Raw genomic sequence first — 16,995 nt, 5'->3', positions numbered from 1 at the left:
CAGAGGTGGGATTTAAACCCAACCTTTGCTTGCTCTACGGTGCAAGCTAGCCAAGGTCAGGTTTCTTATTATTGTCATTATTACTACTACTACTCTTATTATCATCTACAACAATAATAAAATTTACCTTAAAAACGTTACTACATTGATATTTTAAACCACACTACTTACAGAGTTGCCAACAAGCCAGTCCTTCTTCCCTAAATAAAGGTCTAAATCTTGTAGAAAACCAGGAGCATCATTTGTGAGCAGCTCATTAAACATCTGATCCTAGGAGAAGGAAAAAAAAAACGATTATTAGGGTTTAGGCCAGTCTATAACTGAACAAAAATTTTATCTACCTCAACTCCTACAATTGGTCATTTAGATTTTAGAGATTTCTGCGTACCCCTTATCTCCCAAAGTGCAGTTCATTATACTTTTGATAGCACTAATAAATCTAGGCTAAATCTAGCTAGTTGCAGCTTCTGCCTATTTCCACCCTGGCTCTCCTCTCTGGGACCAATCAGAAGCCTTCCACATTACAACCCTACTTGTAGACATTTTTCATCCTCTAAACCTTCTTCATCTTCTTCAGAGCAAACATTGCCAACTTCTGCAAACGGTTCTGATGTGGCATGGTTTTCAGTCCCCCTCACCATCGGATTTAACTTTTGGGCATATTCCAGTGTAGAGCCCCAAACTGAAGGGTGGAGTATAATGAACTGGCACCTTCCTCCTTTGAGACACAATATTTCTGTGGCTACACTCGAAGGTCTTAATAAGTCCCAGAAATTGGGGGAGGTTACCATATCAGTCTGTTAACTCATATTGAATGTGCGGCTCATCAAAACCCAAAGGTTTTTCTGTGCTAACTTATGCTACATAATCTTTTTACCCCACCTCCAAATAACACCAGCCACAAGAGCCACCGTATTTCTTCCTTCTGGGCTTGGGCTGCTGAGCCTCAAGGTTTCATGGCCACAAAGTCCCTCTCCTGGGCCTCCTTCCCTCCAAGGGAGAATGTAGTGACTTGGAAACACAACTCAGTAGAGAGCCCACTCCATTTTGGAAGCCCAGGAGGTCCAGTAGTAAAGAAAGCAGTGTGGCTACTGCCACTCCCGGAGTTCCCTCCCTCAACCTCTATAATAAACTCAGTATTAGCCCTCTTTAGTGACTGCTACAGAGGTACCAAAGGTACTCTGCCCTTTGTTTCCATTGTACCTCTGGATCCCTCTTCTGTTACGAAGTCCACTAGGTTTAGAGTTGAAGCACCTAAGTTCAAGTCTTGACTCTACCAGTTGTTGGGTGTGTGATCTACAAGCGCATTAGTTTACCTCCCCGAGCTTCCGTCCCCTCATCAGAAAAATGACAAGATGGAACTAGATAAACCCTAAGCTCTCTTCCTGCTCAAAGTCTGTGGTCTTATTCTTCCCATTTTGGGTGCTCACTGAAACTTGGCTTTCTCTAGAAAACACCAAGACCAGTTGCTGCTTCTTTTACGTTCCCTGACACCATCCGAAGGAGGAGTTGACACCTGCTGTCTTCCTCCCCATGAGTCTATCAGACCCTCTGACACCACCCCCCAGCAATCACCTGGAACTTTCTCTCTTCCTCTAACAAATTCTTGTTGCTGTCATCTACGTGCCAGTAGATGCTCAGTACGTGACCTGCTCTGTAAATTTATATCGGACACATGGTCTTTTTTCTCTACCTCAACCCTAGCCTCCTTCAAACACTCCAGACCCCTAGTTCCTAATCCTCTTCAAGACTTCTCACCATTGTCTTCAGTGTTTCTGAACCATGAACTGTTGTGAACCAAAACTTGTAAACAGTGCACATGTACATGTCCATTCTATCACTTTTGCACAGGTTGTCTTCTATGCCCAGGGGATCCTCTTGGCTTATCTCTGCTGCTTAGGATCCCTAGGCTTCCTGAAAGTTCAGCTCAAGCACCGCTACCTTTCCATGAGGCCTTTTTTGATTCCTCTCAGCAGATACATACACATATACATGTATATACATACATGTATATACATACATACATATGCATATATGTGTATACACATATAATATATATCCCATATACACAGATACATATACATGTGCATACTGTCAAACCTCAATAAATTACAGAATCTGTTCTAAGAAAGAGACAAACAAAATTAGGGTGCGTGTGTCCATGGTTCAATTTCTCTCAAGCTGGCTTGATATGTATTGCATGGGAGTTCAGTCCAAACCTAAGGGGGCCAGTTCAGAACTGGCTCGATTGAGATTCAAAGAGTAGGTGTTCCCAAGGGATGCCAATCAACCCTGACGTTGGGAGGTGGGTCATATTAAAATGAGGTCTTGAGTATGTGACTTAGGTCATTTAATCTAGGTCAACAGGGGCTGGTGTCACCCGCCATCTGGACAGATGAAATCCCACCCCCAGTCTTTGGGCTATCTAGGCAGAAGAAATCTTCCTCCACCCAAGCCTGAATAGGATAAAATCAATTCAAGCCTGGGTTGCAGTTTGACCAGGATAAGAAGATTCAATGCAATCTCATTATCAGAAATGTCCTTCTGAAGAACTTTGGAGCAGAAGGGGGGCTGGGATCTCTGAGTCTGCAAGACACAGATTACTAAGAGAAATCATTTTTCACAGTACACATATAACACACATGCATACGCACATATATATATATACACACACGGTTGTACATATGTAAACTGTATGTGTACATATACACATGTATCTCTGTGTATATGCATTATAATATTCTTTTATGTATTACGTACATATATATATATGTTATATTCTTCTGTGTATTATGGTATTCCCTTAGATAGAATGTGTATGTTCTTTGAAAAAAGGGAAATAATTCATTTTTTTCTTCATATCCTCAGAGCTTGGCATATAGCAGCTGCCTGATAAATGCATGTTGATTGATTGATTGAATGAATGGATGGATGAGTGAATGTTAGAGTTGGAAGGTACACAGTCAGCCATGTAATATGTATAATCCTCTCAGCTTAGAGAGGTCACTGAGTCCCAGAGAAGGGAGGTAAAATTGCGAAGGAAGTTTAATAATCTGCCAAATGGTTATAAGGGCCATTTGTCCTTAAGAAGGTATTTTGGTTTTTGCTTTTTTTTCTTTAAAAATTAGGACTGAAATTTTGCAGCTACTTCTCGGCTTGTGAAATCTTATTGGAAAAGATATCAGAATCAAATATCTGAAATCCATATATCTTTGGTAGTTTCAGGAAACTATTCTAAGAGAGATATTTTCATAATCTATTCGAATATAGCACCTTTTATATCAACCCTTTTAAAAACATGAAGGTGCTGAAGTGTGAGTTCATTAACTAGTATCTTCTTTCACAGTAATGAAATTCAATGGGAAAGTTTGTTTGAACCATAAGGTGGCAGCATTGTAACCCATCATAGGAAAAAAAAATGAGAGATTAAAAGAAAGATTTTTCTTTTCTTTCTTCCTTCCTTCCTTCCTTCCTTCCTTTCTTTCTTTCTTTCTTTCTTTCTTTCTTTCTTTCTTTCTTTCTTTCTTTCTTCCTTCCTTCCTTCCTTCCTTCCTTCCTTCCTTCTTCTTCCTTCTTCCTTTCTTTCTTTCTTTCTTTCTTTCTTTCTTTCTTTCCTTTTTTTTTTTGCATATAAGCGAGAGTTACACACTATTAATACTTGAAATAGACATGAGTAATATAATCATCAATAGACTAGGCTAAAATGAGCCTTGGTCCCAGAAACTGGGGGATAAGGATATAGCTTGAGAAAAATAAATGTAAATTGATGGCCTAAAAAGTGAAGCCCTTCCCTTTTCTTCCCCAAATTCTCAGCAATAATCAGAACTAATGAGTTCTGAGCATTTCTATTAATTTTATTCCTAGAATGTTAGAGCTGGAAGAGGAGTAAAGACCATACAATATGCAGATCATTCTAATCATCAATAGAAAAGTATGTGAGGGCAGGGACTATTTCTGCTCTGTCTTTATAAGCACAGTGTCTGGTGCCAAGTAGGTATTTACTTACTCATTGCTTGTTGATTGATAATTGGTAAATTGGTAGGAAGGCCTATCAGCAATATTTTCCAACCTTTCCCTATCTCCATTTTTATTGTGATTAATTCAATAAGCCTGATTTGTATTATTTGTTGGCAGCTCGTGCTTCTAAGGTAGGTATTACAGTAAGAACATTACAACCTAATATTGGAGTATAGGATCATTTAACCCTCAGCTGCAATTCATCTCTTTCATATGTTAATATTGCTTTGTGTGTGCATTTCATTTCCTTACTTGTGCTTTTATGGATAGTTGTGTTTATTTACCTTTTCGTGTTTCTGTTATCTAGGATGCTGAACAAATAATCTACCTGCATCTGAATGGTTCCCACCCCAACCCCCACACCCCATAGGAATATTTCAAATGCCTCTCTCATATCAATGTCCATCTTTTTGCAGATGTCTCACCTTGGGTTATATCTTGAGTTCAATTGTTCTTTGGAATATATTATTCCATTCCCTTCTGAGGTCTCTCAGGCTCTGGCTCTGTCTCTTTCTCTCTCTCTTCCTTTCCCTCTCATTCTCCTCTTCAATTTCTCCCTATATATTGATTTGTATTTCTTCCCTACAAACTTTCACTAGATCCTACTACTTCTTCAAGCTATCGTTCTACATTTCTCCATCCTTTCTCAGCTAAACTAGAAAAAGTTGTCTACACAAGGCGGCACCTCCACTTCCTCTCCTCTTACTCATTCAATCCTTTGAAATATGGCTTCTGAATGCATCACCCACCTGCAACTATTCTCTCTAAAGTCTGTCCTTATCTTTCTTACAGACTTTGACACTGTCAAACATCTTCTTTTCTTCTGGTTTTAATGACATTGACCTCTTATGGTTCTCCTCCTATCATCTGATTGCTCTTTTTCAATATCCTTTGCTGAGTCTTCATCCAGGTTATGTTCCTTCGCCAAATGTGTCCCATACAGCTCTGTTAGGCCCTTTTCTTTTCTCCTTTTATGCTGTTTACTAAGGGTAGCTAGGTGGCATTGTCAATGGAGCACAGGGCTTGGAATCAGGAAGACTAATCTTCAGGAATTCAAATCTGGTCTCAGACACTTACGGGCGGTGTGACCCTGGGTAAGTCACTTAACCCTATTTGCCTGAGTTCCTCTATAAAATAAGCTGGAGAAGGAAATGACAAACCACTCCAGCATCTCTCCCAAGAAAACCCCAGATGGGGTCAGGAAGAGTTGGATACCACTGAAAAATGACTTACCAACAACACTATTTGATTTGATGATCTCATCAGCTGCCATGGATTGAGTTATCAGATCTGTGCAAATGCTTTTCAGACATGTTTGTTCAATCTTAACGTCTTTGCTGCCTTCCAGTCTTGCATTTCCAACTTGCCATCTTGAACTACTAAGTCTCATTATTAGAAACTTGAAGAGACTACACAAAGCTACTAGAATATTGTTTCATGACTATTGCTAAAAATAAACGGATCCCCAGCTTGGACACCTGGTATTTATACACATACAGGTATGTATATACAGACATGTGTGTATACATACACATGTATACACACATACGTGTTTCTGAGTATGTGTGTATAATAGGATTGGACAGCAACATTGTCAAACCCAAAGTACATTGTTGAGTCTATGTGTGTTCTGTGAAAACCACTTCAGAAAGTGTGGCTTGCACAAGTATATGTAGGAAGTATTACACGAACAAGTGAGCAATCCAAGAGATCTGCAAGGCAGTCTGAAAGGGAAATCACTTGTTTAAAATGTTTTTAAAGGATTTTCTGAACTTTTTTTTGAAGTCTCACAAGTAATGAATTCTCACAATGCCTGTTGCATAGGGAAAGAGGTCAATTGAAGGGAGGGAAAAAAGAAGGAAAGGTGCTGACCAATGCACCCTAATGTTGCTTCAGACCTAACCCCATGCAGATGGCTAAGAGTAGCTTTACTCTTAATGAAGAAATTCCTCTTAAGTCTCTCCACCCACGAATATTCTCCTTTGCATTGCCTAAAATCTTTTAAACAGGAGACAAAAACTGTCATTCTACATTATAAATAAGATGCTTAAAACACAAATGTCCTCCTAAGAGAATTTATACATCACTTTGAACTTCCTTTGGACAAAGAGCACCAGGTAGCAGAACCTTTCTCATTCTGGTGGGGGGATCTGTCAGCAAATACAAGGGTATTGCCCCTAAAGGGTCCCAGGGAAGGAGAGACCGGGAGGAGGAGACACCAAAGACGCTACCTAAGGCCAACCCTGGCCTGTTTTTGTCTGGATAAAAAATTGTTTGCCTTGCACATTCACCCCGACACATTTTGTGGGAACTGTCCACCTGGGCAGAATGAAAACTGGTTGAAAAGAAATGGGAAGCCTGGATCCCCACTGATGCAGCAGACCTACCCTACCCCAACCCCCAAATTGAGAGAAGATGATGCCCTGTCTTGCACAATGGGAAATATCCTGGATGTAATAGGCCAGGGCCATACCTCCAAACCAGCAGGGCAAGTAAGTGACTCTCAATGCTTGTGAAGAATCCAAAATATGGGGAATAAACACAGTAATTAGGAATTGATGGTCTTTGGATAAATGTCATTGCGTCATTTGTTATGCACAGACGATGGGAACAGCACAGTGTCTGTGTTGAACAAGTAGGGTTTGCGGGTAGCGGCTGGTGCGTGAGTGGGGTGAGTGGTGGATGAGAGGGGAAGCAGTGTGATGGAATGACGAGAACATAGTGAACTATAGATTACCGTTGTGACCAGCAAGTCACTTCACCTCTTTCTGGGACCCATTTTCTTCATCTATAAAATGAGGTAGTTAGGTAATCTAGATGATTCCCAAGGTCCCTTCCTGCTCAAAATATTTTATAACTTAAGTTGTTCATCTTTCACACTTTCACCTGTGACTTAGACTATCACATGAACATAACAACTTAAATTTTTCATTTGTATGTGTCATAAAACATACTTATATACATGCATATATACATGCATACTTACCAGTATGCATGTATGATGTATCTTAGGTAGGTGTGTACCCAGACCTAGGTAGAGAATTCCCAATGACTTGCCCAGGGCTATTCAGTCAATACGCGTCAGAGGTGAGATCTGAACCCAGGTCTTCCTGAATCAGAGGCTAGCTATCTACTATAACATGCTCCCTATACATAGCAATTATTTTTATGTGTAATTGATGACATTACTTTGATATCTTGTTTTTTCTCCGCCCAAGGAAACCTTGACATGAAGTCATCCAGCGTATCTATGATGGCGTCAACTTGACATCGTTCCAACTCTGTCTTCCCCGCCAGACCTATAAAATAGAGAAAGCTTGCTGGAGCTCCAGAAAAGCAATTGCTATAATTTATTCTTTTGGGGAAAGGGATGCTTTTGAATATTTACAAAGTTTTTCAATGGTGCCTCTGTCTAGATTCCAGGGGTTTAATATAATTTGCATGTGTGGGGGAGGGGGAGGGGACAAGGAGTAAACTTTAAAAGAAAATTTTTTGGGGTAGCTAGGTTGCACAATGTATAGCGCACCAGCCCTGGAGTCAGGAGGACTTGAGTTCAAATCCAACCTTAGACACTTATTAGCTAGCTGTGTGACCCTGGGCAAGTCACTTGCCTCTAAAATAAAAAAAAAAATTCTGTACTCTTCCTTGGGGTAAAAAAAAAAGCAAACTATCATTGCTAGTCCTAAACACTTGTTACATTAAAGCTAATTTAACACAAATCAGTAGTTAGACTATCTCTGCAGATGGTGCCTATTTCTTTGGGACTGGAATTCTTTACCTGGGTGTCCATGAATAGATTTCAGGGAGTCTGTGAACTTGGATGGGGAAAAAATGCACATCTTTTTACTAACTTTTGGTTTGCAATCCTATCTATTTTACTCTCTGCACTCAAATACATCATTCTGAGAAGGGCTCCACTGGTTTCATCAGCCTTCCAAAGGGGCACCTTACTCAAAACAAAACAATTAATTACCCTTGACTTAGAGCATAAATAGCAACTGTTTGGCCATGAATGAAATACAAACATTACATGTTGGGGCAGCTAGGTGGTGCGGTGGAGTCAGGAGGAGCAGAGTTCAAATCTGCTCTCAGACCAGACACTTAGCACTTACTAGCTGTGTGACCCTGGGCAAGTCACTTAACCCCAATTACCTTGCAAAAAAAATGAAAACAAACAAACACTACATGCTTAGTTGTTGGTCCCAGCAACTGTTTTCTGGAGGTAAGACTTTAATCTTTTTCTTGCTTTTTTTTCCCCTGTAGAACTGCTTTGGCACATTGCTTAGGAGTCATTCCCCTTCTCACTTCTTTTTTTACACTAATCAATACATTGCCAGGCTCTTTAGCTTCACTTAACGCTTTGACCCAGGGGTGGGGAACCGGCATCCAAAAGGCAGATGTGGACCTCTAGGTCCTCAAGTGTGTCCCTTTGACTGACACACTTGAGGACCTAGAGGGCCACACTTGAAGACCTACAGGGCCACGTCTGGCCTCGAGGCTGCAGGTTCCCCACCTCTGCTTTGACCACTACTACTTCCAATTTGCATTCCCATCTCCTGCTAACTTCTTACTCAGTCTTAGAAAAAAAAATTTAAACTTTGTCATCTCAACTACTTATCCTTGATTCTCCTCCTCCTTCTTTGGTATTCCAATTCTTATGCTTTTCCTTATCCTTAGATCATTCTATTTCCTTCAGTCATTCTCCCTCAGTCATTGAATCATTCTCCCCCTCTTTCTCCAATTCCTCTAATCTTTCTAAATATTCCCCCCTCTAAATTCAATCTCTGGTCTTCTTTACAAATCCTTAAACCCTCTGAGTCACATTCACAGATTCTTCTCTTACTTGTTTCAAATACTTCCTTTTCCTGTCCCCTTTCTGCTAGAGGCTGGGGATAGAATGATCATTACTGCTTCCCTGTTCTGGTGACTCACACGGGCTTAAATGATACTGCCGGAAAGGACCAAGAAAGTATTACTGACATAAAATCATGAACAAGAAACTAAAGACTTTAGGGGAACTGACAGTATTTTCCTTAATATTGCCCATTAAACACAAGAAATTTAGAAGATAAAGGCAGATTTTTTTGAAGTAAGCTAAGAAGCTGGTGTATGAAAATGGGCTTTTGATTTCTACACTAATGCTTCAAATATAGGAATGACAGGCTCCTAACAAGGGCTAGTAAGAATCTATTTGCTTACAATATTGCAAATCTATTTTTTTTTGAAAAGAGGCTTCGAACTAAAAGGTAAAAGGAAAGGGGAAAAACTGTCTATACATATCCACTAATCTATATATGATAGAGAAAAGCTCCTAGATATTCAAAGGAGATAGAATCCAAACAAGGATTAAGCAATAAAAAGCATGGGACTTAAATGACTATACACAATGCACAAAGTATGGCTACCAGCACATAAAAGACACTTTCGGCTCTTGGAGATTTTTTTTTTTTTGCTGGGGGGAGGCAATCAGGTTAAGTGACTTGCCCAGAGTCACACAGCTAATAAGTGTCTATAATTTAATCTCACATCCTCCAGACTCCAGGGCCGATGCTGTGCCGCTGCACCCTGCCTCGTGGAATTTTTATGAACAAGTATCAGATAGAATGGAATTAATATTTGGATCAAGAAACTGTAAGATATTTAAAAGCATGGACTTTATTTTACCTTTGTAATCTCCACTGTCCCGAGCACAGTATTATACTTGTAGGAACTCAGTAAATATTCTTCCAATAAATAGGCTTTGGTATTCTTATTCAATACAGGACCTTTTTATTGCCCAGAATCAGTCAACACAAAATACCTATAATAGCCAAAGTCTTAAATGCATTACCTGCTTTTCTAGCCAAAAACCTTCCTATGGCAAGACTCTGGTGAAGGGGAACTCCGTCAACTTCTAAAATTGGGATTTTGCCAAATGGAACAGCTTTAAATAAAACAAACAAATAAATAAATAAAACAAAAGAAATCAATAGTTTTAATACACAAAGTCAAAGTACAATGCAATATATTTTTTCAGATGAGTCATGGAGATTTTTTTCAATGTAAGTCAGTAGTGATGAACTCTTTAGCAAAGGGTATGAGGGAAAGCTGAGAGGTTTTGAGACCTGATCCCAAAGCATCACTTTCACGATGGCACCACATGTGCCAGGAAAATGACTTGGTACCATTGTTGTAGCTCTTACTACCTCATAAGCCAGCCTGGTGTCAACTAAATGAATAAACATTTATTAAGTACCTATTTTTTTTGACAGGTAGTATGGGTTTACTAAGACGAAAATGATGAGCTTATAGTCTATTGTATATTGAGAATGGTAGCCAGGAAAGGCAGTCACAGGGGTTATGAATGTCACCAAAGGGCAGTAGGTATTCGTGTCCTTTCCAGTAGCAATGGTAGTATTGTTTTATCAGTGAGCAACCAAGTGTAATTGTCCATTTGTTGTGGCTGCAAATGTCCATTTGCTTAGGAACACCATGTCAGGTAAAGGTTTTCGATTTCAGGTATTTCAATACTTTAAAAATTCCTAGACTGCAAGCTGTTTTGTTTTATCGTTTTATTTATTTATTTATAGAAAGTAAAGACTTTTTATTTATTTATAAGATTGTTCTAGTAAATAAATCTTTCAGATGATATACAACAGTCCCTACTCTCAAGTGCTGAAAATAGGTTGGGACAAACTCCATCTCACATCCTGGGGCAGTCGTGGTGTAGTAGACAGAGTGTTCTTGGAGCAAGGCAGAACTGAGTTAGAAGCCTACTTCAGGTTTGACCAGTTGACCAAATCAAGGTCTCATCAACTCTAAATTTATAAGCCTAGGATCCTATAATCCTCACAAGGCCTCTGGACTAGGACAAATCACCTCCTTCCTCCTTCTAGCCTACTGGGACTTCCCAACTGAAACAAACCTCTTTGCTAGACTTCTAGCCCAGCCCAAGGGCACAAGATGGCAAGCCCTGCTTTTTGTCTGGAAAGTGCCCTTTCCCTGCCTTGGGTCACACAGCTAGTAAGTGTCTGAAATTGGATTTGAACTTGGGGCTTCCTGACTTCAGGCCCCAGGCTCTATCCACTGCACCATCAGCTAGTTACCCCAGGGATCTGTGCTTGGTTCTTTACTGTTTACTTTTTTTTTAATCAATCATTTGGATATAGGTTCAATGGTATGATCATCAAATTTATAAATAACACGTAACCGAGAGGAGTAGCTGACACTGAATCACAGAGGTAAGATCCAAAAGGGTCTTGTCAGGCTAGAACACTGGGTGGAATCTCATATGATGAAATTCAGTAGCAATAAATGTAAACTCTTATACTTTCAGCTACAAAGAGAAAATCAGCTTTACAAGTACAAGTTAGAGGAAATGGCATTAGTCAGCAGTCTAGTGGATTACAAGCTCAATATGAGTCGGCAGGGCAGTGTGGCAGCCCCAAAAGCTAATGCCATCTTGGGTTTGCTTCCAGTACTGAGGAGCTAGAGTCCCACTGTACTTTGCACCTGTTGGGTCTCATCTGGAGTAGTGTGTTCGTTTCTGGGCTCCAGAGTTTATGAAGCAAGACTATCCAGAAAAAAGGCAACTGGAGTGGTTGAGTTCATGCCATATAAGGAGGAGGAGGAGGAGGAGGAGGAGGAGGAGGAGGAGGAGGAGGAGGAGGAGGAGGAGGAGAAGAAGAAGGAAGAGGAGGAAGAAGGGGAGGAGGGGGAGAAAGAAGAGGAGGAGAAGGGAAAAAGAAGAAAAGGAGGAGGAGGAGGAGAAAGACAAGAAGAAGAAAAGAAGAAGAAAAAGGAGGAGGAGGAATAGGAGTTGGAGAAGGAGAAAAAAGGAGAAGGAGAAAGAAGAAAAGGAGGAGGAGGAGAAATGGAGGAGGAGAAGAAGAAGAAAAGAAGAAGAAATTCAGGAGGACAGGATGGCTGGGTGTCAGTATTTGAAGGGCTGTTGTGTTCATAGGCATTAGACTTATTCTATTTGGTCCCCAAGGGCAGAACTGGGAGTGATGGGAGGGGGGATGCCCAGAGAGGTTGCCGGGATGGCCACTTGTTTGGTGGGTTATTATAGGGGTTCCTTTCAGATAGAGTTTGGACTAGTTGGCCGTTGAGGTCCGCTCCAACTCCCCAACTGGCAATTTCCATATTTGTAGAGATTTTGCTGAAATAGCCTCCTTGTATTTATTAAAATGAAATAATGGTCTTGCAGTTTGAATATGAATTATGGCATTCTGAGAAATTAAAATGAATTCTTAGTTCTTTAATTTATATTAACTGAAAAAAAATCCTAATGACTCAATGCCGACACCAACACTTAGCTCACAAACTTGCCACCTGAAAGAAAGAGGCATAATATGAGAGGAAAGGGAACCTGGATCTGAGCCTCTCCTCTCTGCTTTCTCTCTTCTGTCTCTAACCTCTCTGAGCCTTATATCCTCATCTAAAAAAAAGGAAAGAGTAGGGGCAGTTAGGTGGCACAGTGGATAGAGTACTGGCCCTGGATTCAGGAGGACCGGAGTTCAAATCCGGTCTCAGACCCCACACTTGATAATTATTAGCTGTGTGACCCTGGGCAAGTCACTTAACCTCACTGCCTTGCAGAAAAGGAAAAAAAAGGAAGGGATTGAGTTAAATGATCACTAAATTCCATTACAATTCTAAATCCCAAGTACTCAATAGGAAGTTTTGCTGAATTTCAACCTATAAACTTGAGTTGCTCACTTCACCTGTATAGCTTTTGTTTCTTCATCTGTAAAATAAGGATTTTATAACCATGAAAAGACAAGTGAAACACTGAGTGTGGCATGATAGAGAGCTGGCCTCAGAGTCAAGAAGAACTGGGTCCAAGTTCTGCTTCTGATATATACACTGGCTTGCCCTGGGCTCACTTAACCTGTCAGTGCTCTAGACAGCTTTCAAAGACTGTAAGTGGCCACGTGAGTACCAATCTCCATTGCTAGCAGTAGATCCATATAGCTAGGGAAATATTATGTATGGCCCTAAAATGAAAAGACAAAGTCTAGGTAAGATTAAATATCAGCTTCGGTTGAAAAACAAAGTGTCAGAATAAGGAGAAACTTCTTTAAAAATATTTTTCAAATGAAGTATATGCAAACTATCTGGCCTTTGTGATATTCATTTGGGCATTCTTCAAGATTTGAGGGATGCTTTCTGTTGTACTTATGGGCATCTCTTTCCTGTCACATTCTTAAACATATGTGTGCTAATCTAATCCAGTGGTCAAAAATAGCCTCAAAAATGAGACTGTGGGTGCTGATAAATTGAATGAATAATCAATCAGCTCTTGCCATTACCCCAAAGTAGGAAATCACTTTTTTTACATGCTTACAGTATTGTCACATTGAGAAATAGGAAGAAAACACCATGGTTCTAATCCCCATTGGTCAAACCATTAGTCAAGAAGCATCAGTATCTTCCTTATTCCACTTACTTTGTTTGACTGCAGGCCAGTCGTCTTGACTTATCCGATGGTCCTCATACGGTATGTCTAAGTAGGCAAAAAGGTATCGAATAATTTCTGCTCTCCCTCTCATGTTAAAATAAATGAGTTTGTAGTGTGGCATGGTACAATTCTGAAAAAGAAGAGTAGGAAAGGTTATTTAAGTAGTATTCTAGAGAAAATGCAACACACATGAGTCAACAGTACATGTGATTAATCACCTCATTGACTCCGTATTACATTCAAGATCAAATATAAACCCTGGCATTTAAAGTTCTTGATAGCCTGGTACCTTCCTACCTCTCCTGATTTCTCACCCATCACTCCCCTCAATATACTCTGTGATCCAGCCACACTGGCCCACTTTCAGTTCCTCCAACAGTCATCAAGTGCCAACTAAAACTCCTACCTTCTACAGAAAGCCTTTCCTGATCTCCCATCATTTGATTACCTCCAGTGTATTCTGTGTGTAGCTTGTTACTACGTAGTTGTTTGCATGTTAGAATGGGGGCTCGTGGAGAGCAGGGACTGTCTTTGACCTTTCTTTGTATCCCCAGTGCTTAGCACAATGCCTGAGGACACATAATATGTGCTTAATAAATATTTACTATTGACTGACAATTACCAGAACTGCTTCTTTGGTTTCCCAAAGTCAAATCAGTCCCTTCTCCAACCTGTCATCCACACAGCTGCTGAAGTGTTTTTCCTAAAGCTCTGCTCTAACCATGTCACTCATTGACCCAAAAACACTCCAGTGACTTTCAGGATTAAGTAAAAAACTCTTCTGCAAATAAGAAATGTAAAGCCTGGCTCCAATCTAGCTTTCCAGCTTTGCTGTACATTATCTCCTCTGCATTCTCTGCAGTCCAGCCAATCTAGCCTTGCCATTCCTTCCACACGACAGTTTCCAATCTCTCCGTTTTTTCACTGGCTGTCTGCCATGTAGGGAATACCCAACTTCCCCACCTCTACCACCTAGAGTTTCTAATTTTCTTTCAAATCATCTAAAGTGCCTCTCTCTCTCCACAAAGGCTTTTCAGATACCTCAGCTGATTGGGACTCCTTGCCCCCAATTACCTTGTGCTTATTGGCATATATTTTGTGTATCTTTGTACGTATGTTGTTTCCTTGGAGCAGAATATAATTTCCTTGAGCACAGATGTTGCTTTATTTTAACCCTTATACCTGAATAGTCTAGTACAGTGCCTGGAGCTCAGTAAATGTCTGCTGGCACTCCATGTCCTGACCCTCCTCATCTTGGTCTCTCGGCTTCTCTGGCTTCTTTCAAGCTGAAGTTAAAATCCCACCTTCTGCAACAAGCCTTTTCCAGTGCTCCCTAAATGTTTGTTTGTACGTGAAATGACTAATTTCAGTCGTGTCCAACTCTTCATGACCCCATTTGGAATTTTCTTAGAGATACTAGAATAGTTTGCTATTTCCTTCTCCAGCTCATTTTACAAATGAGGAAACTGAGGCAAACAGGGTTAAGTAATCTGCCCAGGGTCACACATCTAGTAAGTGTCTGAGGCCAGATTTGAACTCACAAATTGAGTCTTCCTGACTCCAGACCTGGCACCCTACTCACTGCACCACCTAGCTGCTTCTGTTTGTACATAGCTATTTGCATGTTGTCTCCTTCATTAGACTGTGAGCTCTTTGAGAGAAGGGACCGTCTGCCTTTCTTGGTATCCCCAGCACTAGCACAGTGCCTGGCACATGGAAAGTGCTTAATAAATACTTTTGACTGACTGATCTGAATAGGTAGTTCCCTCAAAGCAAAAGTTGAACTCTAAACAAGAAATGGAAATTCCATGTTTTGAACTGTTAGTATTAGTATGAGAAGTCAAATTCATAACACACAAATTTAGATTGGAAAATTTCTTATTAGCATCCTCAAACATACAAAGAATTTACTTCTAATTTCTAATTTTGACCCAGAGAGACTAAAATTGGAAGTATCCTTCTGGCTATTTAGTTACACCACCTTGGTATTTGCTGGAAATAGTAGAAATAACTCATATGAACTTCCTTTTTCTCACTCAGTTTTCCATTAAAGGGGGCAGCTAGGTAGTGCAGTGGACATAGCGCCAGCTCTCAAGTCAGGAGGAACTGAGTTCAAATACCACCTCAGACCAAACACTTGACACTTAACTAGCTATGTGACCCTGGGCGAGTCACTTAACCCCAATTGCCTAAAAAAAAAAAAAAGGTATACCTTAGCTTTAAAATCACTTTCATAAAGAGTAGTTGATTACAGGGGGGGGGGGGAAAGTAGAATAAGTTTTCCATTTAAACTAATACACAGTAGTTTTAGATACCCCAACCACTATGGTAAACCCTATGGTTACCACTGCCATATCAACCAAAAGAGCCTACTCTACTGGATGTAGTCTGGTATGGTGGCATGAAGAGAAATGGGAATGAAGAGCCTCTCATGTGGACCACTCCTCTCTTACCCAGAGCATCCAACTGTATACCATTACCATCTAATTAACAACTGGTATTTGCTAGCCAGACTAAATACAAATGAATGATGAAGGCTATATAAACAAGCAAAGCATTAGCAACTGTTGGCATTTGAAAATGCATTCTGGGAAAAGCCTTTGTGTGACATATCAGCCCTTCAGAGGGTGACTTCAGCTCTCATTGGAAGGCTGGGAGGTGTTTCAAGTCACTTACAAATACAGTTATCCCTTCCACATCTGACTTTCCTTATCACAGTTTCAATATATGTCAGGTCAGCGTAAGAAATTAAATGGGAATTTGGGGGGAATTTTATGGAAGCCACAGACCACACACAAAGGCCAGAAGACGACACATAAAAAGTTTAGAAACTCAGAAATGCATAAAATGTGCATATATATAATATTGTATAATATCAACCAACATATTTTATCTTTTAATCCCATAAATATACACAATTTCTTCTTCTCTGATACAAAGGGAGGGCCAAGAAAATTTTAAGCGGATTTTCCAGATTACGGGGCCGCCGAAGGGATAACTGTACAGACTATAGACATGGGTGATAGGAAGGATAAATCACAGAATGAAAAAGCAAGTGATTATTCTATAGGAAAATAGAAGGTGACTGATAGAAAACAGTGACCTTGATCCATAGAAGGGAAAACAAAATGGAGCCCAACTATTAGTGGAGGAGTAAGTGCCTGGAGAACAGGGTCTGGGCTGCGTCTTTGCACCCCAGCACCTAGCTCAAGAAACATATGTTCCCCAGGCTAGGGAAGTGGGTGAGGGCAGGAAGGATGGATACTGAGGGAAGGGGATGCTGAGGGGAGAGGAGAGGAATGTAGCATTGACTCAGATAGGAAAATAGAAAGTAATTTCTGGAGGAAATGGCCACTAATAATCAATCGACAAACTTTCATTGAGTATCTACTATGTGCTAGGATAAAAAAGACCCCCCAAAAGGTCCTTGCTTGTGTGGGAGCTTCCCTTCCCTTAGACAGATGGAAGGGATGATTATTCAAAGCTTCCTGGAGGAGTCAGCAGCTGACCTGAGTCAGAAAGCTTAATGGATATAG

General features: G+C 40.4%; 1 protein-coding gene across 3 annotated transcripts in view; it reads right to left on the bottom strand.

Moving 5' to 3' along the window:
- The window catches only part of HPGDS (hematopoietic prostaglandin D synthase), a 35,693-nt gene that overhangs the window by 6,530 nt on the left and 12,168 nt on the right, over positions 1-16,995 (bottom strand). For 2 of the 3 annotated variants that reach the window (XM_021008414.2, XM_021008413.2), the window contains exons 2-5: positions 13,448-13,589; positions 9,848-9,940; positions 7,207-7,316; positions 172-270 (exon numbers count right to left, since the gene is read on the bottom strand). In XM_021008414.2, the coding sequence (XP_020864073.1) occupies positions 172-270; positions 7,207-7,316; positions 9,848-9,940; positions 13,448-13,580 (435 nt within the window). In that variant the 5' untranslated portion in view covers positions 13,581-13,589. The remainder of the gene's footprint in view (positions 1-171; positions 271-7,206; positions 7,317-9,847; positions 9,941-13,447; positions 13,590-16,995) is intronic. The other variant, XM_021008416.2, reaches the window with a different exon arrangement.

This window comes from Phascolarctos cinereus, unplaced genomic scaffold (genome assembly GCF_003287225.1).
Source record: "Phascolarctos cinereus isolate Bilbo 61053 unplaced genomic scaffold, phaCin_HiC Scaffold_9;HRSCAF=440, whole genome shotgun sequence".
Classification (NCBI taxonomy): Eukaryota; Metazoa; Chordata; class Mammalia; order Diprotodontia; family Phascolarctidae; genus Phascolarctos; species Phascolarctos cinereus.
Note: the sequence above shows the minus strand (reverse complement) of the source record. Positions and strands in the feature narration are given on the sequence as shown.